General features: G+C 38.0%; 2 protein-coding genes and 1 pseudogene across 2 annotated transcripts in view; 2 read left to right on the top strand and 1 right to left on the bottom strand.

Moving 5' to 3' along the window:
• Positions 1 to 2: 2 nt before the first annotated feature.
• LOC141501429 (methionyl-tRNA formyltransferase, mitochondrial pseudogene) lies at positions 3 to 5,370 on the bottom strand (annotated as a pseudogene).
• A 275-nt stretch (positions 5,371 to 5,645) lies between these two features.
• The window catches only part of LOC141495669 (uncharacterized), a 61,293-nt gene continuing 39,151 nt past the window's right edge, over positions 5,646 to 27,787 (top strand). Inside the window, exon 1 of the mRNA XM_074197277.1 lies at positions 5,646 to 5,848. The gene's annotated coding sequence lies outside the window, so the exon portion shown is untranslated. The remainder of the gene's footprint in view (positions 5,849 to 27,787) is intronic.
• On the top strand, positions 9,055 to 26,562 carry LOC141495661 (uncharacterized). Its single transcript, XM_074197258.1, has 3 exons — positions 9,055 to 9,672; positions 21,578 to 21,704; positions 24,585 to 26,562. The coding sequence occupies exons 1-3, from the start codon at positions 9,541 to 9,543 to the stop codon at positions 26,546 to 26,548; spliced, it is 2,223 nt and encodes a 740-aa protein (XP_074053359.1). The 5' UTR covers positions 9,055 to 9,540; the 3' UTR covers positions 26,549 to 26,562.

Genomic DNA, 27,787 nt, shown 5'->3' with positions numbered 1-27,787 from the left:
CCCTAAATGCTCAGTGCACTGTTGCATAGCAACAATTTAGTTTCTTTCCCACTTTTCTTTTAAGGTTGAGAGTTCTAAATCTGCAGTCCTTCAGCTGGTCTTGGGAATTCTGCTGGAACCAAAGGTGCAAATAACCATTGTAGAAATCATCAGCTGTAAGTTTTTTTTTTTTAGTATAATTGACTGTATGCCAATCCAGTCTCCCTTGCAACAAACCAACAGTGTTTATGATTGTTTGTTGTATATTATTGTTCCTGGAAGAACAGACTGTTTCTGATCAGAAAGGCCTGGACTATTAACTTCCACGAAATCCAATAGTTTAATGGTGCTATTCATCCAGAGTGTCTGCAGTGGAATCATGCTGCCAATGGCCCGCCGAAGCCGTAATATTCCCTCAGGAGTTTGCTCCTCCCATTTTACACAACTCATGGCCACGGAGATTTTGGGAGCATATGTTACTCCTTCAGTTGGTTGCTGCCTTTTACTTTTTAAACTTTCAGGTAAATTTCTCAAAACTGAAATAAGCATGTTGGCACCCAACCTTGATAAAACTGTTTCTAATTCCTTTGAAGTACACTGAGGTGGTACAGGAATTGCTTCTTGTTTAATAACTGGACCTACATCAAACCTTTTAGGTTTGATTTGCATAATTGTTACCCCAGTAACTGTGTCTCCATGAAGCACTGTATGGACTACAGGGGCAGGACCTCGCCATCTCGGGAGATAACTGGGATGGACATTCAACATGCCATATGGAAATTTAACAATGAGTTCTTCACTCAAAAGACGACCGAAGGAAGCCACTACTGCGACATCGAACTCCCCAGATCCCACGCTGGGCCCTTCGTGGACTGGAAGCTGAGCCTGAAGGGCGCAACTTTTCACGGGCGGGCCTTTTGGGGAAGGGGAGGGAACTGTGACCACTTCTAACTTATAAATTTTCTACTAGCTGGTCCCCTTGATTTCCCCTGGCCTGGCTCAGCGCCCGCAGTGCCCCTGGGCAAAGTCGCCGGGGCCGCCCACCGGGCGTCCCCGAGGCCCGGCCACTGGCGCGGGCTCCCCCGGAGGCCGGCGCCGCGGCCCCAGCGAGGGGTACTGACCTCTAATGTCTAGAATTGCCTTAACTCACTTTTGTGGCACTTCTCTCATTTGCCATGATCTTTCAAATATCTCTGACAGTCACTGAGAAATCACATCTGGGTGAGGTGACTTGAATTAATCAGTGGCAGCTGGATGTCATTATCCACTCTCAATCATTTCTATAATTTTAATTACAAATATCATTCTCCTTTAGGGAGAATAGAAGATAAAAATAAAAACTGAGATTTTACTGTTTCATGTAATCATTTTTCACTTCTTTGATTTACTTTTTTCCTAACGACTTTAAAAAACATCTTTTTTTGTCATCTTCAGTCTTCATTACATACTCAGTTTACTCTGAGTTTTAACATTCCTCACACAAGGTTTTCAGTACCATACTATCTATACTCATACAGTGCTTTTTATCTGGTCTTGCTTTTATGTCTGTACATTTCTTTTTTTTTTTCAGTCTGATTTTGAGGGTGAGTTTGTAGTCTGTCCAGACAAAATTCATTTTTCCACTAGATTGGAATTTTTTTTTTCTCTTCCCCTCTGTACATTTTATTGCTAAGCTTCTTTTATCTCCTTTTGTCCCCCTGACTTTTCCCTATGGCATTTTACTACATGAGATGATACCTCTGAATCTTCCCACTGAATTATTTCAAATTTTCTTTCCCAAAATCTAGAGTACAAGAAGATATTTGATTTTTTTGTACTATGATTTTAAAGTAAAAGATATTATAAATTCAAAGTATTCTGCCTCCTCTCCTGTTCCTTACTGTTAAAATATATATTTTCAAATATTAGAAAAGATTCTGATCAATTTAATAAGAATATATCAAAATTATAGCTTAAGCACTTTTCTTTCATAACATTTAAGATCATTCTAATGCCTAGTACTTTACATTCTGACAAAAACATAACTTTTTAAATACAATTTTTATACCTAAATAAAAAAACACACTTTCTTATATCCTATAGCATACATTCAAATATATATCCAGTAATGAAATGCACATGAATTAAGAAAAAGTTTATAGGGGGAAAAACAGATGCATCATTCCTTCAGAAAAATGAAGGGTAGTGAAGGAAGAGTTATTTATAAGAAACCACTTAATGCTGCAATAGTCATAGGTTTCAAATTTTTTTTGGATAAGTTTTTTTAAGCAGATTTTTAGAAAACCCAAAAATTTTTAGAAAAACATTCTCTGACCTAGGAAAACAATTAAGAAATACATGTTTTTCACTTAACAGTAACTAAACTCTTATATTTTATAATTTTCACTTGACTGATTGTCATATATTGGAAAAGGAGACCAGAAGTGAGAAGACATTTTCATTTCCCCCATGTGGTTGAAAATAAAAATCTATAGTTAAATAACAAGGTTGTGGTATAAAACACCTTTAAGATAAAACATGTTGTAAATCTGACTTTCTTTTAATTTGTCTGGGCTGTTTTCTGAAAGAATGGTATTATAAAATGAATCTTGCCTCTCTAATTTTCTTTTTTTTAAATTTTATTTATTTAAGGCAATGGGGTTAAGTGACTTGCCCTACTGTTACATAACTAGGTAATTATTAAGTCTCTGAGGTCACATTGAACACATTTGACTCCAGGGCCAGTGGTCTCTAAATTTCAAAGTTACAATATCTCTAAATATGCTTTTTCTCTCAACAAGAGAAGAAAGACAACCTGTTCCTTCTTTCTGAATTCTTTTTTCTCTCCTTCTAGATAAAGTAGGTAATGATTAAGAAATATGACTTATCCTGTCTGAGTCATTAAATGTGTCAATTAGAGTTTTTATACCGTCTTCACTCTCTTTATTCCTTATCGTAAGGGCAGATTCTTTGTATAGGGAAGGGCAAATTTTTTTTTTTGGCTGAGAAGGCAATATAAAAACACATTAATAGCATTTGAAAATACAAACTAAAAGGGTCACCTAGGTGGTGTAGTGGGTAGAGCACTGGCCCTGGAATCCTGCCTCAGACTCTAATAATTGCTTAGCTGTATGACCTTGGGCAAGTCACTCTTAACCCCATTGCCTTAAAAAAATAAAAGTTTCAAAAAATTAAAAAAAAAGAAAATAGTAACAAGAATTTTGTCCAACAAAAGCACTCTTTTAGCCTATGAGAACAGCAATGTGGCTGAGTCCTTAAAAGTAGAGTCAACAGAACCCGAGTGTAAATTTGGCATTATAGACTTCCTAACTTTGTGATACAGGGTAAGTCATTTAACCTTGTCCAGTGCTCAGTTTCCTCACCTCTAAAATGAGCTGGGGAAGGAAATGGCAAACAACTTCAGGATCTTCGTCAAGAAAACCCCAAATTGAATTTATGCCTAAGGGGCAATACAAATTTGATCCAGCAATACTACCATTGGGCCTGTATGCTGAAGAGGTCATAGGGTAAAAACCTCACATGTTTGCAAATATTCATGGCAGCTCTGTAGAAGCAAAAAACTGGAAATTAAGGGGATGTCCTTTAGTTGGGGAATGGCTGAACAAATTGTAGGCTATGGAACACTATTATTCTATGAGAAATCAGGAGGGATGGGATTTCGGAGAAGTTTGGAAAGATTTGCAATAATTGATGTTGAGCGAGATGAGCAGAACCAGGAGAACATTGTACATCTTAACAGCAACATGGGGGTGATGATCAGCCTTGATGGACTTGCTCAGTCCATTAATGCAATAATCAGGAACAACTTTAGGGGATCTGAGATGAAGAATACCATTTATATTCAGAGAAAGAAAAGTGGAGTTTAAATGAAGAGCAAAGATTATTAGATTCAATTTTTAAAAAGTTGACTTATGTTATTATATAATTTGTCTATCTTGAATATTTTCTTTCATCCTTAAGGATATGTATTTTCTCTTAACACATTCAGGTTTGATCTATGCATAACACTAAAACTAATGTATAAACTATCAGATTGCCTTCTGTTGGAAGGGAAAAATTGTAAATTCCAAAATCTTGCAAAAAAAAAAATTGGTAGTGAATGGGTTAATGTGAAGTATAGTCCTCTTAGAGTTAAAAAGATTGTTTATGCTTAGAAGCCTTGCATTCCTGGGACCCCAATATCGTGTTTGTCCAGAAGATCGTTTTGACTTGCAAGCGCATCCTGACCTATATCTTGACCATAAATTTCATTTACACCTGTCAAAAACATTATAAAAAACGTTAGGACCTCTAGGTGATCCCACCACATGTTGCCGGTGTAGATCGTACACCCCGAGTGCCAGCCGTGGGTTGAAGGGGAGTGGGCTGGGCTGGGAGCCTGAGGTTAGGGGCCCCTCGACCCTTACTCAAATGCACCGCGTGGTGTGATCCGCTGTGCTGTTCGAGCTTTTCTTGAGAAAAGCAACAAGGAAGCTGTCTTTTGCTCGGATCCAGGCTCTGAGGATTTACTTTGGGGTGACTGTACCCCGCACAGCAGAAACTTCTATCGTGTACGATTGGGAAGCAAGATAGTTATATAATAATAATAATAAAAAAAGAAATCTCCAAATTGGATCAGAAGAACTGAACGGGGCGGAACAACCACACGGAGGCTCCTGCTCCCCGGTCTCCCGCCATTCCTGAGGCTGCCCGTGTCCCGGCAGCGCCTGCGCGGCCACACCCGCTCCTCTCGCGAGCCCAAGGGTGGCCCCGGGGCACCAGGGCTGACGTCAGGCGCGGGGGCGGGGCCGCGCGGGGGCGGGGCCGCGCGGGGGCGGGGCCGCGCGGGGGCGGGGCCGCGCGGGGGCGGGGCCGCGCGGGGGCGGGGCCGCGCGGGGGCGGGGCCGCGCGGGGGCGGGGCCGCGCGGGGGCGGGGCCGCGCGGGGGCGGGGCCGCACACTCCTCCAGGCTCCCCGGTTCCGGGAGGCGGCGGAGGCCCCCCCCGGGCATCAGGGCTACAGGCCGGACAAGAGCGGGGCAGAAGAGTGCAGTCTCCCTCCGGGGAGACTCAGCCCCGGGGGGCCCCAGTGTCTCCCTGGGGTGCATGGAGACTTCCGGGCGGGGCTCAGGCCCACGTGGCGGGGACCCCGGACACGCCCCTTCCCTTGGTTTCCGCTGACGTAAGCGAGTGAGGGCGCCCGCTTCCGGGGCAGGCTCCCGGGGGAACCCCGGCTCTGCCTCCTGCGCAGGTTCGTCCCCGCAGTCCCCGGATCCCCCCGGGGCCCGGGCCCTTCTCTCCCGGATGTTCCCCAGCCCGGCTTCCGTGACTCCGCCCCCCCCCCGCCCCCCTCCCGCGTTCTGGTCTAGCCTGCACCAAGGCTGCAGCTCCCTCGAAGTCCCGGATGTGCGCATGCGCCCTGACCCGCCCCCGCCTGGTTCTCTAGGAGACAAGGTTTCCCGCGTCTCATGTTCTGTGTGAAGATCCCGGCAGACCGGAAGCCCTGGACTAGCACGTGCTGACTGCTGCTGACCGGCTGCGGGGATGCTTAAGGTTTGGAGGAGCCCGAGGGCCCCTCCGGGTCTGAGACCCCAGCACTCGGGACGCCCCGGGGGCCAGCGGGCTGGGAAGAGCAAGTGGCAGATAAGAGGGCAGCGGAGGGGGCGCGGCGGGCAGGGAGGCAGGGCCACGTGCCAGGCCAGACAGAGGCTGAGCCGCAGGCATGCGCAGAAGGTGCCTCTGCTTCCAAACTACAATTCCCAGCAGGCCTTGCTCCCCACAAGGCGGGAGGGTCGCACATCCCTCCTAACCCGACATTTCCGGTTCCTCTGGGTCTCTGCCCTCTCGCTGGTGGCATCCTCCCTGTGTTCTCCGGAGCCTAGCGGCGACCTGGTGAGCAGCTGCCCCAAGCGGGCCGGAGCAGGCAGGGCTGCAGTGGGAGCAGCGTGCGCCGGGGGCACGAGCCGGGCCGGGCCGGGGGCGCTCCCGGGGGTCTCGGGGCGGCCCGCACCCGGGTCCGGGCGGACGCGGCCTGAGCCGGCCGGAGTCGAGTCGGATTCCCCTTCTCGGGGCCGCGTGGCCCGTCCGGCCTCCCCCGCCCCGCCCCGTAGGGAGGGGCCCCCGGGTCCTGCTCCGTCTCCCCGGAGCGAGCCGCGGCGGAGGAGGCCTCTGTGCCCCGGGGGCGCCTCCAGCGGAGCCCCCGCTCTCTGTCTCCTTGTAACGCTTCTCCCCCCTCTGCCCCCAGGAGGGGCGCCCCGAGGACGGGAGGGCTTCGGGGCCCGCAGCCGCGTCCGGACGGGTGAGTGGGGCGCGCGTCTCTTCACCAACTGCCCTCTAGAAGTGGCGGACGCCAGAGCCACGTCAGAGGCTGAAGGACGCCTTAGAGCTCTTCTACCCTCTCTTCTCAGATCAGTGACCTTATGTTCATTGGGGATTTGTTTGTTCTTTCACTTTGACTTCCACGTTCTTCTTCTCCCTCTAGTGCTTCCCCCACCCATGGAGAAGGCAAAAATAGTCCTAGCTATTATGCATAACATGTCCATATTAGCCATGATACTCAAAAAAGAATTGCAAGAAACATTGAAAGCGAATATGCTTCCATTTCCACTCAAAAGTTTATCTATTCTTCTTTCACACATTTTTACGAGTCTTCTGGATTTTTCACGCTTCACTGTCTTTCACAGTACTGATGCAGCTGTTCTCAGATCCCTTTATTCTGCTTAGTTTTCGCATACTTTTATTTTACTTTTAGTTTTTGGAATAAAACAAGCATTCCCATAGCATAGTATAATAAAGCAAATAATTTCATTTGAAACTGAAAATCTTTTATGTACGACTTTACTATTCCTTACATAATGAAATAACAATGAAATTATGCAAATTTCTTTTTTCTTTTTTTTCCCTCCTCCCCAGGCAGCTAACAATAGACACAGATAGGTGTATGTGTAATATAAATATAGGTCTTTGTATAAAATTATTTTATTCATACTTTCATTTATCAGTGCTTTCCCTAGATAACATATGGTGTATTCCTCCATATGTCCTTTTTACTTAATTTGGGTACTTATAATAATCAAAATAACTTACTCAAAATCTGTCTGAAAACTATTGCTATTATTGCATACAATGTTTTCTTGGTTCTTTTCATTTCACTTTTCATTATTTTGTGCAAGTTATTCCAAGTACTTCTTTTTTTTTCTTTTGGTTTTGGCAAGGCAATGGGCTTAAGTGATTTGCCCAAGATTACACAGCTAGGTAATTATTAAGTGTCTAAGATTGAGAGCAGATTTGAACTGATGTTCTCCTGATTCCAAGGCTTGTGCTCTATCCACTGTGCCACCTAGCTGCCCCCATGTATTTCTAAAATCATTGAGATCATCACTTTTTATTCTGCAGTAGTAATTCATTTCAGTCATATACTACAACTTATTCAGTCATTCCTCTATTGATAGGCATCTCTGCAATTTCTAATTATTTGACACCACAAATAAAGTTGCAGTAAACATTTTGGAAGAAATAGGATCTTTTCCTTCGTCCCTAATGATCTTTCTAAATAGAGCTAGTAATGCTATGTCTGGTCAAAGGCATATAATTTATTAACTTTTTGGTCATAATTGCAGACTGTTCTCTGAAAAGAATGAGTCAGTTCACAATTCCATGAACAATGATTTAGCCTCCAAATTTTTCCACATTCCTTCCAACATTTGTCACTTTTTTAAAAATTATTTTAATCTGTTAGATGTAAAATGGTATCTCAAGATTGTTTTAAGTTTCATTTTTCTAATCAATAATGATTTTGTCACAAGAGTAGAAATTGTTTTGTTTTCTTCATTGGAAAAATATTCATATACTTTGATCATTTATCATTTGAGAAAGATTCATATTCTTCATATATTTTAGATGTAAGTCCTTTGTCTGAGAGCCAATGCCTATAAAAATCCCCCCCCCAATTTTCTGCTTTCTTTCTGAATTTGTTTTATTTGTACAGAACGTTTTTTTTAATGTAATTATAATTATCCATTTTACACCTCCCTTTGCTTTCACTCTCTTCTTTCTTTATAATTTTTGCCTTATCCATGGGTCTAATAAGTAGTATTTCCATTTTCTTGTAATATCTCTTTTATATACCTAGGTCATGCATGCATTTTGACCTTTTGCTGATAAATGGCCTAAACTATTAGTCTGAGCTTAGTTGCTGCCATTCTGCTTTACAGTTTTGCCAACACTCTTTTTTAATTTTATTTTTTTATTCTCATTTTGTACAAATGTTTTTTTTACATTAGTAAAATATTCTTGTTTAAGAGTAAACAAAATACCCCCTCCCCCCCATGAATATAGACTTGCTTGAGTGATAAAGTAAAGGGGAGAGGAAAAAAAATTTTTAAAAAATAGTAATAATTGTAGGTATGGCCAGGTGGTGCTATGGACAAAGCACCAGCCCTAGAGCCATGAGCACCTGAGCCCATATGCAGCCCCATAGACTCAACAATCACCCAGCCATGTGACATGCAAGCAACCTGATCCCCACTGCCCTGCAAAAACCAAAAAGAAGAAAAAAAAGACTCAAAATAAAATAAAATAGTAATAATAGTAGGGGTGGCTGGATGGGGACAGAACATTGGCCCTTGAGCTAGGAGCACCCGGGTCCAAATCCGGCCTCAGACAAACAAAGATCACCCTGCTATGCGGCACCAGGCAGGCCACCCAGCCCCATTTGCCCCTCACCCTCCCCCAAATGATAATAATAAAAAATGTGCTTCAGTCTTTGTTCCAACATCTACAGCTCTGTCATATCACATACTTTATGGTAAGTCCATCGCAAAAGTTACTTCCATGTTTTTCCCACGTTGCCATTGCTGATCACAACTCCCTCCTTTCTTATTTCTCCACTACCATGTATTATATTTTCTGTCTCCTTTCACTCTGACTTTGCTGTAGGATAGCTGAGTGGCGCAGCAAACAGATCCCTGGTCCTGGGGCCAAGAGGCCCTGAGCCCCCATACCACCCCTTAGGCCCAGCATCCACCTGGCCCTATGGTCCCGGACAGGCCTTCCAATCCCAGCCCCTTGCAAGAAGTAAAAAAGAAAATGTGTTATATCTTACCACTCTTCCCCCATGGTCTATCCTCTTCTCCTTTATTCACATCCCCACCCCTTCCCCCTGCTCCCCACTCCTTCTTACTCCAGATGTCTATACCCCATTGAGTATATAAGCTGTTTCCTATCCTAGCCACCTCTGATGAGAGCAAAGGTTTCCTTGTTCCCCCTTGCCTCTCCCCTTCCATTATCATTGCAATAGCTCATTGTAATAAAGAAAAATCTTATTATGTGAAATATCTTGGCCTATTCCCCCTCTCCTTTTTCTTTCTCCCATTACATTTCCCTTTTTTCTATTGACTCCATTTTTACACCATATTTTATCTTCGAATTCAGCTTTCTCCTGTGGTTCAACTATAAAAGCTCCTTCTACCTGCTCTATTAACTGAGAAGGTTCATATAACTATTATCAGTGTCATTTTTCTATACAGGAATACATTCGGTTCATCATTAAGTCCCTCATATTTTCCCCCTCTCCTCCAATCACCATGCTTCACCTGAGTCCAGTATCTGAAGATCAAACCTTCTGTTCAACTCTGGCCATTCCAACAGGAACATTTGAAATTCCCCTGGTTCATTGGAAGTCCATCTTTTTCCCTGGAAGAGGACATTCAGCCTTGGTGGGTAGTTCATTCTTGGCTGCATTCTAAGCTCTTTTGCCGTCTGGTATATTGTATTCCAAGCCCTACGAGCTTCCAGTGTAGCTGCTGCTAAGTCCTGTGTGATCCTGACTGCAGCTCCACGATATTTGAACTGTGTCCTTCTGGCTGCTTGTAATATTTTCTCTTTGACTTGGGAGTTCTGGAATTTGACTATAATATTCCTGGGGGTTGTTTTTTTTGGGATCTCTCTCGGGGGGATCGGTGGATTCTATCCATTTCTATTTTGCTCTCTGCTTCTAGAATATCAGGGCAATTTTCCTGTAGTAATACTTTGAAAATGATGTCAAGGTTCTTTTCCTGATCATGACTTTCAGGTATTCCAATAATTTTTAAATTATCTTTCCTAAGTCTGTTTTCCATATCAGTTGTTTTTTCAATGAGATATTTCACATTTTCTTCTACTTTTTCATTTTTTGGTTTTGAAGTATTGATTCCTGATTTCTAATAAATTCATCAATCTCCCTGAATTCTATTCTTTGTCTGAAGGATTTGTTCTCCTCAGAGAGTTTTCTTATCTCTTTTTCCATCTGGCCAATTTGGCTTTTTAAAGCATTCTTCTCCTCAATAAATTTTGAACTGTTTTATCCATTTGACCTAAGCTGGTTTTTAGTATGCTATTTTCTTCAGCATTTTTTTGGATTCCCTTGACTAAGCTGCTGACTTCATTTTCATGTTTTTCCTGCATCTCCCTTATTTCTTTTCCGAGTTTTTCTTCCAACTCCCTCATTTGATTTTCAAAGTCTTTTTTGAGCTGTCATAGCCTGAGCCCAGTTTCTGTTTTTCTTGGAGTCTTTAGATGCAGGAGCTTGTGCTTCCTCATCTTCAGACTGAGTATATTCATCCTTCTTGGGATCATAGATAATGTATTTCTCAATGGTGTTCCTCTTTTTTCTCTGCTTGCTCATTTTCCCAGCCTAAGCCTATTTTTGGGGTGCTTCCTGAGCTTTTGGGGCACTCCCAGAAGGATCTCAGTGTGTGAGGCTCTGTCTTCCCTCCTGGTCGGTGAATGATCATAAGCACCCCCCTCTGCCACAGGGCTGAGGTGGGGGGAGCCCTGCTGTTCTATGGGGGGGGGGCCTAGACTATTTTCAGGATCTGAATGTGTTCAGAGCCCCAGAGTCCTGTTCCAGGGCTAGAGGACAGAGCTCCACAGTCTCTCTTTACTCCTCTCCCTCAGCAAAATGGGCTCATGCCCTGGGGGCTCCTGCTTACCAGCTCTGCCTGCTTCTGTTCCTGGATCTGGGCTGCCTAAAGACCATGCTGCTGGCTGTGTGCCCTGAAGGCGGGGCTGCCCCTGCTCACTCTGGTAGAGGTTCCCCACTGTTCCCCCACTTTGTGTCCGGTGCTCCCCCGGGATGCAGCTCAGGAGACTCCCCTGCTGCTGTGAGCTGTGGCTCCCAGCGCCCTGGGGCTGCCTCTGGGAGGCTGAAGTTCTTTCGTTCTGGTAGGCCACCCCTTTGGCGGGCCGCCCCTCCGACTCTGGGGAGCAGAGCCTTTCTGCTCTTTTCCAGGTTACCTTGAGTAGGAGAACTGCCTCACTGTGTCCCTCTGTGGGTTCTGTCTCTGGAAATTTTAGTTAAAGTCCTTAGTTTAGAAGTAGGTTTTTTTTGCAAGGCAAATGGGATTAAGTGGCTTCCCCAAGGCCACACAGCTAGGTAATTATTAAGTGTCTGAGACCGGATTTGAACCCAGGTACTCCTGACTCCAGGGCCGGTGCTTTATCCACTACGCCACCTAGCTGCCCATTAACCAGATATTTTTGATAATTATTGTCCTATAGCAGAGTTTTAAGAACTCATAATGCTAAACCTGCTTCCTTAACATTTTTTTATTAGCTCTTTTGATATTCTTGACTTTTGTTCTTCCAAATAAATTTTGTTATTATTTTTGTAATTCAGCAAATTATTTTTGATACTTTAAATGGGATGGTATTGAATATGTAAATTATTTTAGCTAAAATTAGCATTTTTATTATATTGACTGTGCCCACCCATGAATAATTAAAATTTCTACTATTATTTAAATCTTATTTTATTTGTATAATTTTATTTCTTTAGTTTTTGGTTTGTTTTTGAACAAGTTCTTTCAAGAATTTTATAGTATCGGGGTGGCTAGGTGGCATAGTGGATAGAGTACCGGCCCTGGAGTCAGGAGTACCTGAGTTCAAATCCAGCCTCAGACACTTAATAATTACCTAGCTGTGTGGCTTTGGGCAAGCCACTTAACCCCATTTATCTTCCAAAAACCTAAAAAAAAAAGAATTTTAACTATTGAGAGTTATTTTAAATGGGATATCTTTTTCTATTTCTTATTGCAGAATTTTGTTTTGTGATATATAGAAATGCTGATGAATTATGTAGATTTACTTTATAACCTGCTACGTACTGTATTGTTTCAACTAAAGGGAATCTTTGGGATTTTTCAAGTATAATATTGTCTGCAGAATGAGATAGGTTGTTTTAACCTCATTCTCTATTTGTATTCCTTTTATTTCTTTCTCTTCTTTTAATGATATTACTGTGATTTCCTATACAATACTGAATAATACCAGTGATGATGGGCATCCACATCGTTGTTTCACCATAGGTCTTACTGGGAAGTCTTCTAGCTTATTTTTATTATAAATAATACTTCTTGATAGTTTTAGATAAGTGCTTCTTGTCACTTTAAGGAAAAATTCATTTATATCAATACTTTCAGGTGTTTTTTTTTTATCAAAAATGGACAATGGAGTTTATCAAAAGTTTGTTTTCTTAATCTTTGGACATAATCATTGCTTTTTAATTATTGATAAATTGATAATTATTGATAAAATGATAAAATTATTGATAATTATTGATAAAATCAGTCCTTTAATTCTTTTCCCTATGCTAAATCATCCCTGCATTCCTGGTATAAATCCCACTTGATCATTATGTATAATCTTTGTATTAAATTTTTGTAATATTTCAGCCAGTATTTTATTTAGCATTTTTGTACCATATTCATTAATGAATTGTCTTATTTATTCTTCCTGATTACGTATTTGCTTCATAAAGGCAATTTGATAGGATTTCTTTTTCCTGTTTTTTTCAGATAATTTCTTTGTTTTGGAATTAATGTATAACTTTGATACAATTAATGTGTAGAATCATCTGGTTCTGATGCTTTTTTCTTATGCTGTGTTCAATTTCTATTTTTAAAGTGCTCTATTTAGATAGTCTATTTCCTGTTCTAATCTAGGCAAATTATACTTTTGTCAATATGCTTCCATTTCACTTAAATTGTTAAATTTATTGGCATACAATTTTATAAAATAGCTTCTTATAAGTCTTTTATAATTTCATCTTTATTATGATATATTATTCACCCTTTTCATTTTTGGTCCTACTCATTTGATTTTCTTCTCTCTTTACAATCAAATTAACTACTTGTTTATTTTATTTGTTTTTAATCAACTCCTAGTATTGTTTAGTAATTGAATGACTTTTTTACGGTCAATCTTATTAATTTCATCTTTAATTTTTATGAAATTGATATACAGTTCATTGAGCTGCTTTTTCTTCATTTTATTGCTGTAAGCATTTAGTGCTATAATTTTCCTTTGATCACTGTTTTTGTTATGTCCCATAGTTTTTGGCATTTGTCTCATTAATGTCATTCTCTTTTATGAAATTACTGAACATTTCTATGATTTGTTTGTTAACCCACTCATTTATAAAGATTATCTTCTTTAATCTCCGATTAGTTTTTAATCTATATTTCTCTGGGCCTTTATTAAGTATAATTCCAATTTGCTCTCCACAATGGTTGGGTCAATTCAGAACTCTACCAATAGTCCATTAGTTTCCTGTTTTTCCACACTCCATCTGCATTTACCTTTTTCTGTCATTTTAACTAATGTGATAGGTATAAAGTGGTATCTCTGAGTTGTTTTAATCTGTATGTCTCTAATTATTAATGATTTAGAGCATTTTAAATAACTTATTAGTTTTTAATTCTTTTTAAAAGTGCTTGTTTATATACTTTGACCATTTTTCAAATGGAGAATGGCTCTTATTTTTACAAATTGGACTCAGTTCCCTCCATATTTGAGAAGTAAAGACTTTATTGAAGAAATGTTATGTAAAAAGTTTTTTTTCCATTTTCTCATTTACTAATTTTGGGTGCATTGATTTTGTTTTTGCAAAAATTTAAATTTAATGAAATTAAAATTACTTTTCTCTGATTCTATCTCTTCTTTGGTCATAAATTCTTCCTTTATTCATCCTGACAGGTAAATTTTCCCATGCTCCCAAACTTTACTTCTGATATCATCATTTTTGTCTAAATTATGACCTTATTTTGTTACATGAAGTTAGATGTTGGTCTTTGTGTAGTTTCTGTCAGATACTTTTCAGTTTTCCTAGCAGTTTTACTCAAATAGTGAGATTTTTGTCCCCAAAGCTTGGATTTTAGAGTTTATCAAACACTAGATTGTTATACTGATTATTGCTTTGTGATATAATGAGATCTGGTACAGCTAGTTCACCCCCTTGCACATTTTTAAAACTGGTTCCCTTTATACTATTGACCTTTTGTTTTTAAGAAATTTTATTTTTTCTAATTTTATAAAACTTTTTTTTTAGTTGTTTGATATGGTACTAATAAGTAAATTAATTTAAATTGAATTGTCGGTTTTAGTTTGACTTCTTAACCAAGAGCAATTAGTATTTCTTCATTTGTTTAGATTTGTGTTTATTTATTTGAAAAGCTTTGGAATTATGTTTGTTTAAGTTTCTGAGTGTGATTGGGCAGGTAGTTTCCCATGCGTTTTTTTTTTTTTACTGCTTGTAGTTATTTTAAATGGAATTTCTCTCTTTCTGTTGTATTTTGTTGCTAACATATAAAAATGTTGATCCTATAATATGAGCTTTTTTATAGCCTTTAATTTTGGTAAAGTGTTTTATTGTTTCAACCAGTGTTTTACTTTATTCTCTAGAATTCTCATCATCTAGAAAGTGACACTTTTTAACTTTTATCTATTATTATTCCTTCATTTTCATTTTTTAATCTTTTTACAATTATTAGCATTTCTAATGCAGTATTGAGTAAAAGTTGATAATAATCATTCTTGCTTTACCTGCTGTTCTTGGGAAGGTTTTTAGTTTCTCCTCATTACAAATCATACTTGCTCATGATTTTAGATAGATAATACTTCGTTTCATAAAATATTTTTGATAAAAATGTTTATTGTAGTTTGTCCAAAGCTTTTTTTGCAATTACTGATTTCAACATATGATTTTTGTTATTTGGGATCTGACATCATAAATGTTACAATTTTCCTAATATTAAATATGCTCAGCATTCATTGAGTAATGCAGTCTGAGTATAATATATGATCTTTACACTATTGCCAGAATCTCCTGCTAATATTTTCTTTAAATTTTTTTGCATCAGTGTTCATTAGGGAAATTGGTTTCTTGTTTTTTCTGTTTTTGCTTTCTTTTGATTAATTATCAAAACTGTATTTGTTATTTATCCAATCTTTCAAATAATTTATTTTGTATTGGAATTAATTGGCTTTTGAAAGTTTCATAGAATTCATTTGAAAATCAATTTGGACCTAGGGATTTCTTCTTAGGTGTTTATTTATAGATCGGTCAATTTCATTTTTTAAGATAATATTATTTAAATATTACGTTTCTTCTTATAATCTGGGCAATTAATTTTTTGTAAAAATTTGTCCAATTCATTTACAATGTCCTTTTGAGTGGTAAACATTCTATTAAAATAGCTCCTAATAATTGCTTTAGTTTCATCTTTATTTGTGATGCATTCAGTCTTTTAATTTTTTTATCCTGGTGATTTTGATTTTTTTTAAGGCAGATTAACAGTTTTCTTTATTGCTTCTTCAAACCAATTCTTAATTTTATTAATTCATTGTTGTTGTTTTTTTACTTTCAATTTTGCTGATCTCTTCCTTGATTTCAGGACTTTTGTTTTTAGGTTTAGTGGGAATTTTTAATTGACTCTTCAAGTTTTACTTTTTTTACACACTCAATTTATTGATTTCTTTTTTCATTGGTATAAGAGTTTAGAGATATACAACTTTCTATAAAAACTACTTTAGCTGCATCACACAAATTTTGTAATTTCTCTCTCTTTTTTTTAAGTTTTTGCAAGGCAGTGGGGTTAAGTGGCTTCCTCAAGGCCACACAGCTAGGTAATTATTAAGTGTCTGAGATCAGATTTGAACCCAAGGTACTCCTGACTCCAGAGCCAGTGCTTTATCCACTGAGCCACCTAGCCACCCCCATTTCTCATTTTCATTGTCATTGATGAATTTCTTAATTATATGATTTGTTCTTTGATCCCCCCCCCCCACACACACACACATTCTTTATAGTGGAAGAAAAGGTGTATTCTTTTTTTGTTCCCATGCTGTTTTTTCCTGTCATAACAACATTTTGTAAAAAAGATTATTCATCTCCTTTCTTGGTTATTTTTTGGTTAGATTTTGCTAGTTCTGAAAAGGAAAAATTGAGGTCCTCCACTAATATAATTTTACTATCTAATTATTCCTGTAATTCTTAAGTTTTGCTTTAAAAATTTGGATGCTATGCCATTTGATGCTTGTATCTTTAGTATATTTATGACTTCATTGACTATGGTACCTTTTAGCAGGATGTTGTTCCACTGATTTTCTCTTTTTTAGTAAATCAATTTTTGCTTTTTCATTGTCTCAGATCATGATTACCAAAAAATACCATAAAATGAAGTTATAAAAATACTAAAGCTGTAAGGGCGATAAAAATCTCACCTTTCATGATCAGATACTTCCTTGTTGATGAGTTTTCCTTGTTCCTAATAGTTTATGATAAAAAGTACTCAGACATATTTTCGTACTCAATTCCTTTTCTACTTTTTTATTTTTGATGCCTTTGGGGATATATGCCTAGTCTTGCTTTGACACAATTGAGTAATTTTGTGTATTTGTTCCAAATTGTTTCTTATAGTGGCTCTGCTAATTGATAGCTTTACCAGCATAAGTGCCTTTTGCACTTATAGTAAAAGAAAAAACCCACATTAATTAGACATAAAATTCACTAATAGTTATCAAACATTTGTAAAGCTCCTATTATATGCCAGCCACTATACTTTGTACTGGGAATACATAAAAGAAAAGGAAAGACAATTCCTGTCCTCAAAAAACTTAATTTCTAATAAAGGAAGCTGAAAACAAGGAGGGCTAGGATAGGGAACCCAGCCTTGAGGCATTATGTTGTATTTGAAATTAAGCAGAATAGCCAATAAAAAATGAAGAGCTGCCTTGGAAAGCCTAAGGCCTCAATAAAGAGGGGCTTTGGGAAGAATTTATTAATCCAGCTCCTCTCCCCACATCATAGGGAAAAGGCAAGTAAGAAAGAGAGTAAAACAAAATTGCTTGTATCAAAAATGAATAAAAATAAGATTTTATAACCAATGAAGAAATAAAACATTGGAAACTATTCTTTCCAGTTGTTTACCAATTAACCTGACCATCTAAATAAAATTAATGAATGCATACATTTCTATATGGATAATACCCAATTTAACTGATCAAGAAATAAAGGATTTAAATAAACTTTTTGATGAAGGAATTAAATAATGTATAGAAGAAATTCTTTTTTTTAGGTTTTTTTTTTTTGCAAGGCAAATGGGGTGAAGTGGCTTGCCCAAGGCCACACAGCTAGGCAATTATTAAGTGTCTGAGACCAGATTTGAACCCAGGTACTCCTGACCCCAAGGCCGGTGCATTATCCACTACACCACCTAGCTGCCCCACATAGATGAAATTCTAAAGAGGATGAAAAGAAAAATCAAAAACCTCTGGAATCCACCTGAATTTCCAGGTGAATTCTATCAGACATCTAATATTACATAATCTGTTTGAAAATACAGAAAAAGAAAGGATCCCAAATTCCTTCTACAAATAAATATGATGTTCCCCAAAGCAGGGAGAGATTAAAGCACCATTTCATCAAGATTTTCCATTATGAGATTGGATTTATATTAGGTATTCAGATTTTGTTCAAAATTAAGAAAACTGTTAATATAATAGACTATATTATTAACATAATAAAAATAATATTGTTATATCAGTAGGTATAGTTTCTGACAAGATATGACACATTTCTCTTAAAAAGATAGGATAGAAATAATTAGGCATAATAGGGCAAGAATAGTAATAGGATAGGAATAACAGCAATAATAAGATAGGAATACAGAAAAATTAAAGTTTCTCTGAGATTTCCACCTTCCACTCATCAGATTGGCCCAATTGACAAAATAAGTAATGTGAGAAATTCTGTATGGTATGTGGGAAAACAAGTACATTAATAATACTATGAATAGAGTTATGCATTGGTCCAGCCATTCTTGAAAGAAATTTGAAATAAGCTGAGAAAATTACTAAATTTTGGATGTACCTTTGGGCAGCAATACTACTAATTTAGATACAGAGGGATCCAGGAAAGAGGAAATGACCCATATGTCCAAAAACATTTAAAGAAGCTCTCTGTTTTTGGTGGGAAAGAATGGAAAATTGAGGAGGTTCTCTTCAGTTGTGGAATGACTGAAGATGTTAGAAAAGTAATAGAAGTATAAAAATGATAGAAAACCATTTTAATATAAGAAATCATGGAAGATAGCAGAGTAAACAGTAAATCATTTTAGCTCTCTCATGTTCATCCCATGATGTAGTGCCCCAGGACAGTAAAAAGGATGGGGTGAAACAAGTTTTTAGCCCAGGAAACTTGGAGGACTGTCAGAAGAGGTGGTGAAGGGAAGCTCATCCATGTCAACTTAAGGAAGCAGGGCAGCAGCAGTCACCACCTCAGCAAACCAGCAGGAGATCTTGAGTGCTAGAGTAGAAGAGTGGACAAGTGTCTAGATTAGGATCCTCCATGGGTCTTGATTCTGCCAGCTTTAAAAGCTGTCTTGTGCTTCAGTGGTGCGCCAGAGGCCACACCTCCACCTGCATCAGTGCAGCTCCTGGCAGGCAGGCAACCTCCCAATAACCAGTCCACCATGTTTTTCAGCATAGCCCTGAGCAAGCAGTTAGCTCTAAAAATAGAAAGCCAAGTGCTTCAGTGTAGCTGCAGGCAATCCTAGAAAAACCCCATCAGACTCAGTACATGCCAGACACTGCCAGTAGAACTCAGCACCAGTAAGCTGACAGATCCCTACAACCTCCAGCAGCATCAGCCACCCTCCAGTCCACCCCCCCCCCCCATACAACATCAGATCCCTGGGGATCTCAGGGTATCATCAGCACAGCACTGGTAAACAGGCAGGGCTTGCTGCCACTGATCCAAGTGCCCTTTCCACCCAGGGAATATAGTCCAGATTCAGAAGAAAACAAAGATAAGAAAAAAATAATAAAAAAAGAATCTGACCACAGAAAGTTATGTTGACAGGGAAGGCAAATCAGAAGAAGACAACAGTGTCAAAACATCCATGGGTAAAACTTCTATGAAAAACAGAAAGTGGTTTCAGACACAGAAAGAACTCATGGAAGACCCCAAAGGTCTTTTAAGAGAGATAGAAGAAAAAATGAGAGTGATGCAAGAGAATTATGAAAAAAGAATCAACAACTTGGAAAGGTGCTTAAAAAGTAGAATTGGCTAAATGGAAAAGGAAATTTAAAAAACCTACTAAAGAAAATAATTCCTTAATATAAACAGCCAAATGGAAAAGAAAGTACAAAAGCTAATTGAAGAAAATCACCACTGTAAAATTTAGAATTGGGTAGGTGGAAGGTAATGACTTTTAGGAGACATCAACAATTAATCACACAAATTCAAAAGAATGAAAAAAAATGGAAGACAATGTAAAATATCTCTTGGAAAATAACTAACCTGGAAAATAGATTCAGCAGAGATAATTTCAGAATCAGTGGACTTCTGAAAGCAGTAATCAAAAGGTGGACCTGGATAGCATCTTTTAAAAAATTATAGGAGAGGCTAGGTGGATAGAGCACTGGACCTGGAGTCAGGAGTACCAGAGTTCAAATCTGGACTCAGACAATAATTAATTACCTAGCTGTGTGGCCTTGGGCAAGCCATTTAACCTCATTGCCTTGAAAAAAAAAGAAAGAAAAATTATTAAGGCAGACTGCCCAGACATCCTACAATCAGAGGGCAAAAATAGTCATTTAAAGAATCCACAGGAAACTGATGCCCAAAGAAAATCTTCAGGGAACATCATAGCCAGATTTCAGAACAGGTCAAAGGAACTAGATGTGGCCAGAAAGAAACATTTCAATTATTGGGAAGTAACAATCAAGATTACACAGAATTTGGCAGCTGCAATGTTAAAGGATGTGTTGTCATGAAATATGAAATTCTGGAAAGCAAAGGAGTGAGGACTTAGAGCCAAGAATCAATTCCTCAGCAGAACTTAAGCATGATACATCAAGGGGGAAAATAGTCATTCACTGAAATAGAAGGATTTCAAGCTTTCTTAAGAAGATTAGCAGTAAACCAAAAATTTGAGATGCAATTTAAAGATGCAAGAGAAGTATAAATAAGTTATAAAGAGAAAAGAAAACAAAGGATTCAAAAGAGAGAGAAACTGTTAACATTCCTACTTGGGAAGGAAATTCATTGTAATTCTTAAAAATTTATGTCACGAATAGGGCAGCTAGAGTCGTTCAGAAGGTATAAGTACAAGTTGAATTTGAGGGAATGACATAAAATAAAGTATAAGAAAGAGGAGTACCTTAGGTGCAAAAGGAAGGGAGAGATAGAGTGGGATAAATTATTTCATAAAGGGGCATGTATAAGAATCACTACTAAAGTAGAGAAGAATATGGGAGAGTGGGCAATGGGCATTGCTTGAATCTTTCATAAGTATTGACTCAAAATGGAAATAATATAAACAACCGGAATATAGAAATCTCTTATCAGACAGGCAAGTAGGAGGGGAGGAGATTAAGGAAAAGCACGTTGTGTACTGATAGGGGGAGGGCAGATATAGAAGAGGTGGCAGACAGGGAAAATACTGGAGAGGAAGGAAAGGATGAAAGGAGAGAGAGGACTAAAAGGAACAAAAGGTAGAGGGAAATACACAGGTAGTAATCATAACTGAATGTGAATGGGATGAACGCTCCCATTTAATAGAAATAGATAGCAGAGTGAATCAAAAGCCAGAATCAAACACACACACACATAAAGCAGGGAGACACAGAATAAAGGTGAGGGGCTGGAATACAATCTATTATGCTTCACCTTGAGTTTTTTTTTAAGTGTAGCAATTCTGATCTAGAAAAGTAAAAGTAAAAATAGACCAATCATGTACCACAACTTTAGCCATTCCCCTTTTGCTCTGCAATTTCCAGTTCTTTGCCAATACAACTACTAAATATATCTTAGAATATGTAGGTTCCTTTTCTTTTTCCTAATCAACAATTAATTGTTCAGTATGGGGCCAGTTTTCAGTTAAGACTTATGGATTGCTTCAGATGTACAATTATAAGAAAACTCCTTACATCAATTCTTTTTTTGGATCTGACTGAGTTTTTGCTCAGCGTAACCTAGGTCCTTAGGGGTCTCTAAACACAGAAGTGGTTTCATTTCTTAGCCACACAGGGCGACATTCAAACAATGCAGTATTTTCTCCCCATTCCCATATAATAAAGTTTTCTCACAAGTCAGAAATTGGACTAAACCTATAATTGAATAGAAAAAGAACTGAGCTACCTCTAGAATTGAATCATAAAATGGAGTCAGTGTCCTTGACTCAAATGCCAGACTTCCCTCTACCACCTGCTGTCCTCATATGGTTACCCTACAGGCAGTTTCTATTTCAACTTCATAACAGAGCTATATCTGGGTAAGCACAAATGTTTTTGGTATTTCAGGAATCAGTGACATTCAAGGATGTGTCTGTGGAGTTCACCCAGGAGGAGTGGGTACAATTGAACCCATCTCAGAAAAAGTTGTACAGGGAGGTGATGCTGGAGAACTATAGGAACTTGGTGTCTTTGGGTAAGAACAGCTACCCCTTTTGAGTTTTGATATGATGCTATGAAAACCTTCAAGATTTTAAAAATCATTCTTTGGCATATAAAAGGAAAATATTCCTCATCCTTTTGTAACCAGGAGAAAGGTCTGGGAGAAAGGTCATTGCTTAGTATGTCTGGAAACATTTCTTTAGTTGTTTTTCTTTAAAATATATCTTCTGTTCATTGTTGCTTCAAGTCCCAAATTTTTCTTTCTAATCTCAGTTTAGATCTTATAGTTCCCATTGTCTATGTAGACTGAGTCAAACAATGTTTTTTTTCTCCTAAGTCCTACTCAGTAACCCATTCTCCCATTATATAGAATATCCTTTGGTGCAACTGTATACTATCCTTGACATCTTCCGAGTATTAAAATATACTGTTTATGAAACTACAACTTAGAACCAACATTTTTGAAAGCATACTTTTTATTGGTGCTTTTAAAAATATGTAATTTCTTCTTTCCCTGTCACCTAAAAAAATGAAAAAATTCTCTCCAACCAACCTGAGTTCCCTTTTTTTAATAAAATAAAAAATAAAATTAAAAAAATTAAAAAAACTCAGACCAAATCGACTAACATATTACTACTGAACTCTTGTCTGAGATGACTTTCTAGGACTTTCTCAATTTCAATTAATAAGATTTATAGTTTCCAAAACAAATGTTATCTACCAGTTGGAAATAAAGAAAGCATCTTGGAAGACAGAGACAGATATTTCAAGAAGCCACTGTCCAGGTGACTACATAAAAACTAAATATTTGGGATACTGCAAAATACTAATCTATTGGTTGTTATAGGTCAAAGCATTGTAAAATGTTGAACAAGTTGATCTTATTAAAACTTCTCAGACCTGTCAAGAAGAGTTGATGTATTAAAACTTAATTTCTAAGATCAAGAAGTTAGCTTTTTTAATATAAATATTTTGTTTTCCAATTATATACAATAGTAGTTTCTACCTATCATTTTTTGTAATATTTTGAATTTTATATTTCCCCCAAATATTCCCTCCCTCCCCCATCCCCCCCACAGAAGGCAATCTAATAATCTTTACAATGTTTCCATGCTATACATTGATCAAAATTGAATGTATTGAGAGAAAAATCATGCCCTTGAGGAAAAAATAAGATATAAGAGATAGCAAAATTACATAGTACATAAGACAACATCTTTTTTTTAATTTGAAGGTAAATAGTCTTTGGTCTTTGTTTAAACTCCACAGTTCTTTCTTTGTATACAGATAGTATTCTCCATCACAGATCCCCTAAAATTGTCTCCGATTATTGTGATGATGAAATGAGCAAGTCCATTAAGGTTGATTATCACCCCCATTGCTGTTATTGTTATGATTTACAGTCTTCTTCTGGTTCTGCTCATCTAGCTCAGCATCAGTTCATGTAAATCCCTCCAGGTTCTTTGAATTCTCATCCCTCCTGGTTTCTAATAATAACAATAATGTTCCATAATGTACATATACCACAATTTGTTCAGTCATTCCCCAGTTGATGGACATTCCCTCAATTTCCAATTCTTTGCCACCACAAACAGAGCTGTTATGAATATCCTTGTACAAGTAATGTTTTTATCCTTTTTCATGATCTCTTCTAGGTATAGACCCAGTAGTGGTATTGCTGGATCAAAGGGTATGCACATTTTTATTGCCCTTTGGGCACAATTCCAAATTGATCTCCAGAAAGGCTGGATGAGTTCACAGCTCCACTGAAGTTACCTTTTTTTATGTATCTCTTTACTGAACTGTATCTCCATGCTCAGAGAGATTTCTTGTTTTGGTAAGGAAAATGTTTAGGTAAGGACAAGGATAAGATTATCTTCTCTTAAGCAGGCATTTTCCTGCCTCATTTGCATGAATTCATTCTCTATTTAAGATAAGCACATTACTTACGATATTAACTAATGTGCTTTTTTGCTTCTGTTGTTTTTATGGTTATGTTGCTTTGCTGCTGTTACTTTTTAAAATATTTAATCCTAACATAATTGCCTTTCTTCAGTCTATCATGTTATATGTCATCCTGTTTTTCTTTATCCTTTGAAAATATCTTTATAAAGGCACAATAATATCTTCATATGATAAGGCTTGTTGAGCCATATCCTATCATTATATCCTATAGGTTTTTAGTATTTTGCTCAGTTAGTACTTATTTCATTATGTACCAAGGTTTATCATTTTAATATGTTTCCCAATTTGATGGGTCTTTGGTGATGCTCTCAAGCTGTTTTCATTTTTCCTTCTTTGATTACCAGAGTACTTACAGCACTTGTTAGAATCCATACTGGAGAGAAATCTTATAAATATAATGAATGTGGGAAGACCTTCAGGTGGAAGGGACATCATACTGAGCATAAGAGAATTCATACTGGAGACATTCTTTATGAATGTAAAAAGTATGGGAAGGCTTTTCACCAAAATTCATGTCTAAAAATTACGTCTAACTCTTACAAATTTCAATAAATTCCTTACAAAGTAGATATATTGGATTTTTAAGGGCCATTTTTGGCAACAACTTTCATATTTTCCCTCCTTATATTTCTGCTTTATTCAGTTTACCTCATGTATCTATTTCTCCTCCTCAATCTAAACTCACCAATTGGCTATTTTCTTTCCCTTCAACTCAGATGATAACATTTAGAAATTGTCAATAGTCATCTATCTTTTTGCAATAGTATTATTCCATTCAAATGACATCCACTCACAGTAAAGTAAGGGTGAAGATAAACTGAACATTATTGAAAGACCAGTGAAACTAGCCTTCTGAAGTGGAAAGTCAAGAGAGTAGCTTTGAGCAACTAAGAACCTTAGGAAAAGGAGGAAAAGCCAGGATCAATTACCTCTTTATTCTTCCTTTCAGAGAACAGAGAATTTGCTGGAGATAAACTCCTTGAATGTAGTGAATATGGGAAGACCTTCAGGAACAAGGAACAACTTGCTGTATACCAGAGAATTCATCCTGAAGAGTTTCTGTATGAATGTAAGGAGTGTGGGAAGGCTTTCCACTGGAACTCAGTACTTATTCGACATCAAAGAATTCACACTGGAGAGAAACCTTATAAATGTAGTGTATGTGGGAAAGCTTTCAGCATGAAGGCAAACCTTACTCGACATCAGATAATTCATACTGGAGATAATCCTTATAAATGTAATGAATGTGGAAAGGCCTTCAGGATTAAGGCACAACTTACTGTGCATCAGAGAATTCATACTAGGGAGTTTCTTTTTGAAAGTAATGAGTATGAGAGGACTTTTTTGTACAACTCAGAAGTTGTTCAACATCAAAGAATTCATACAGCAGTGAAAACCTATGAATGTATTAAGTGTGAGAAGGCCTTCAGGAGTAAGTCACATCTTACGGTGCATCAGAGAATTCATACTGGAGAGAAACCGTTTGAATGTAGTGAATGCAAGAAGGCCTTCAGAATAAAAGCACAGCTTAATATGCATCAGAGAATTCATACTGGAGAGAAACCTTATGAATGTAGTGAGTGTCGGAAGGCCTTCAGGAGTAAGACACAACTTACAGCACATGTTAGAATCCATACTGGAGAGAAACCTTATAAATGTAATGAATGTGGGAAGACCTTCAGGCGGAAGGGACATCACACTGAGCATCAGAGAATTCATACTAGAGACATTCTTTATGAATGTAAGCAGTGTGGGAAGGCTTTTCACCAAAATTCAGAACTTGTTCAACATCAAAGAATTCATACTGCAGATAATCCTTATGAATGTAGTGAATGTGGGAAGACTTTCAGGAGTAAAACACAACTTACAGTGCATCGGAGAATTCACACTGGCGACATTCTTTATAAATGTAAGGAGTGTGGAAAGGCTTTTCTCTACAACTCAGAACTTATTCAGCATCAAAGAATTCATACAGGAGAGAAACCTTATGAATGTAGTGAATGTGGGAAGGCCTTCAGGAGAAAGGGACATCATGCAGAACATCAGAGAATTCATACTGGAGATATTCTTTATGAATGTAAGGAGTGTGGGAAGGGTTTCCTCTACAACTCAGCATTTATTGTACATCAGAGAATTCATACTGGAGAGAAACCTTATGAATGTAATAAATGTACAGAGGCCTTTAGGAGTAAGACACTACTTTCTGTACACTTGAGAATTCATACTGGAGAGATGTTTTATGAATGTAAGGAGTGTGGGAGGACTTTCCCATACAACTCAGAACTTATTCGACATCAAAGAATTCATACTGGAGAGAAACCTTATGAATGTACTATATGTAGGAAGGCCTTCAGGATTAAGACACAACTTACTGTGCATCAGAAAATTCATATTGGAGGCATTCTTTTTGAATGTAAAGAGTGTGGGAAGGCTTTCCCTTACAACTCAGAACTTACTCGACATCAAAGAATTCATACTGGAGAGAAACCTTATCAATGTAGTGAATGTGGGAAGGCCTTCAGGAGGAGGGAATATCTTACTGGGCACCAAAGGATTCATGCTGGAGAGAAACCTTATGAATGTAGTGAATGTAGAAAGGACTTCAAGAGTAAGATGCAACTTACTGTGCATCAGAAAATTCATATTGGAGGTTCTCTTTTTGAATGTAAGGAGTGTGGGAAGACTTTCCCATACAACTCGGAACTTATTCGACATCAAAGAATTCATACTGGAGAGAAACCTTATGAATGTACTGCATGTGGGAAGGCCTTCAGGAGGAAAGCACATCTTACTGGGCATCAGAGAGTTCATACTGGAGAGAAACCATATGAATGTAATGAATGTGGTAAGACCTTCAGAGTGAGGATACAACTTACTCAACATCAAAGAATTCATGCAGCTAAGAAACTTTAAGAGTGTAATACACTCAGAAAAAGTCTCTAGAATGAGCACACTCCTTTATGTCCATAAGAGAATTCTTCCTCGTGAGATTCCTCATGAATGTAAAAGAAAAGCTTTCCCTTGTAACTGAAATCTTATTAACATTAAAAATTCTTGCTGGAGTAAAACCTTATATAAGTAGTAAATGTGGAAAGGCCTTCAAGAAGAAGCCACATTTTAATGTGCATTGGAATTAGATATTAATTCATACCTTATGAATGTAAGGTACAAGCAAAGACCTGCTTGAATGTAGATCTTACTCAAACAGCAGAGCATTCAGACCAGAGAGAGACTCTTTAAGAATGCAATAGATATGAGAAGAACTTCAACCTGAAGACACAATGTGGTCAACAGAAAAAAAAATGAATTTTGGAGAGAATCCTTTTGAGTTTGAGAAGTCCTTACTCTTAAGCTACTAAATTATATCCTTCAGATAATTTATATTAGTCATTCTTCATGAATGTAAGGCATGTATGAATATCCCTCAGCTAATTAGACTGATTTGGAGTCCCTAGATGAAGTTCAAAGAGGCTTTATTTAAGCAGCTAGATGGTTCAGGAGGACTGAAATTCAAAACTGGCCCCAGACACTTATTAGTTATGTGACTTTGGTCAAGCCACTTAATCTTGATTGCCTCATATCCGGTGCTGTCTCCAATTGTCCTGATTCATATCTGGTCATTGGACCCAAATAGCTCTGGAGGAGAAAGTGAGGCTGGTGACTTAGCACAGCACTCCCCTCACTCAAATCCAGTCACATGCTTGTCATGGCATCACCACCATAATGTCATGGTTTTCTTTGAGAATGAAGGGCACATTTAGATTCCATATCCCTCTTCTCTACAGAGGCCTCTGCAGGGGCAAAGATTTAGTGTTATCCTCCAATTGAACTTTATGGAAGGAGAGGTTAGGCTGGTTGATCCAGATGTTACTGAGTGTTGGTTGTATTGAGAGAGCCTAAGTATTAACTTTGATCCCTGAGCATATGGTATGCAATATGCTTAAAGATGACCTTTTGGCCATGTGATGAACCTGAATCTAATATTTGACTAATAATTGATGATAGTGCTTGAGGAATTTATCACAATTTGGGCTGTGTCATGATGATACTAGTGCTGCTTCTGTTCATATTCATTTGGGTAGCCACTTGTGGACCCTAAAAATTTGGAATTGCTTAATTAAAACAGAATTAAAGGGACCTGTGGCTGAGGTT

This window comes from Macrotis lagotis, chromosome 1, assembly GCF_037893015.1.
Source record: "Macrotis lagotis isolate mMagLag1 chromosome 1, bilby.v1.9.chrom.fasta, whole genome shotgun sequence".
NCBI classification, from domain to species: Eukaryota; Metazoa; Chordata; class Mammalia; order Peramelemorphia; family Peramelidae; genus Macrotis; species Macrotis lagotis.
This window is presented reverse-complemented; position numbering and strand designations above follow the sequence as displayed.

Coding starts and splice junctions, on each gene's coding strand:
- LOC141495661 (XM_074197258.1), top strand. CDS start 9,541: ATGCTTCACCTGAGTCCAGTATCTGAAGATCAAACCTTCTGTTCAACT. Junction 9,673..21,577: donor GAAGAGGACATTCAGCCTTG/GTGGGTAGTTCA, acceptor TTGGTATTTCAG/GAATCAGTGACATTCAAGGA. Junction 21,705..24,584: donor TAGGAACTTGGTGTCTTTGG/GTAAGAACAGCT, acceptor TCTTCCTTTCAG/AGAACAGAGAATTTGCTGGA.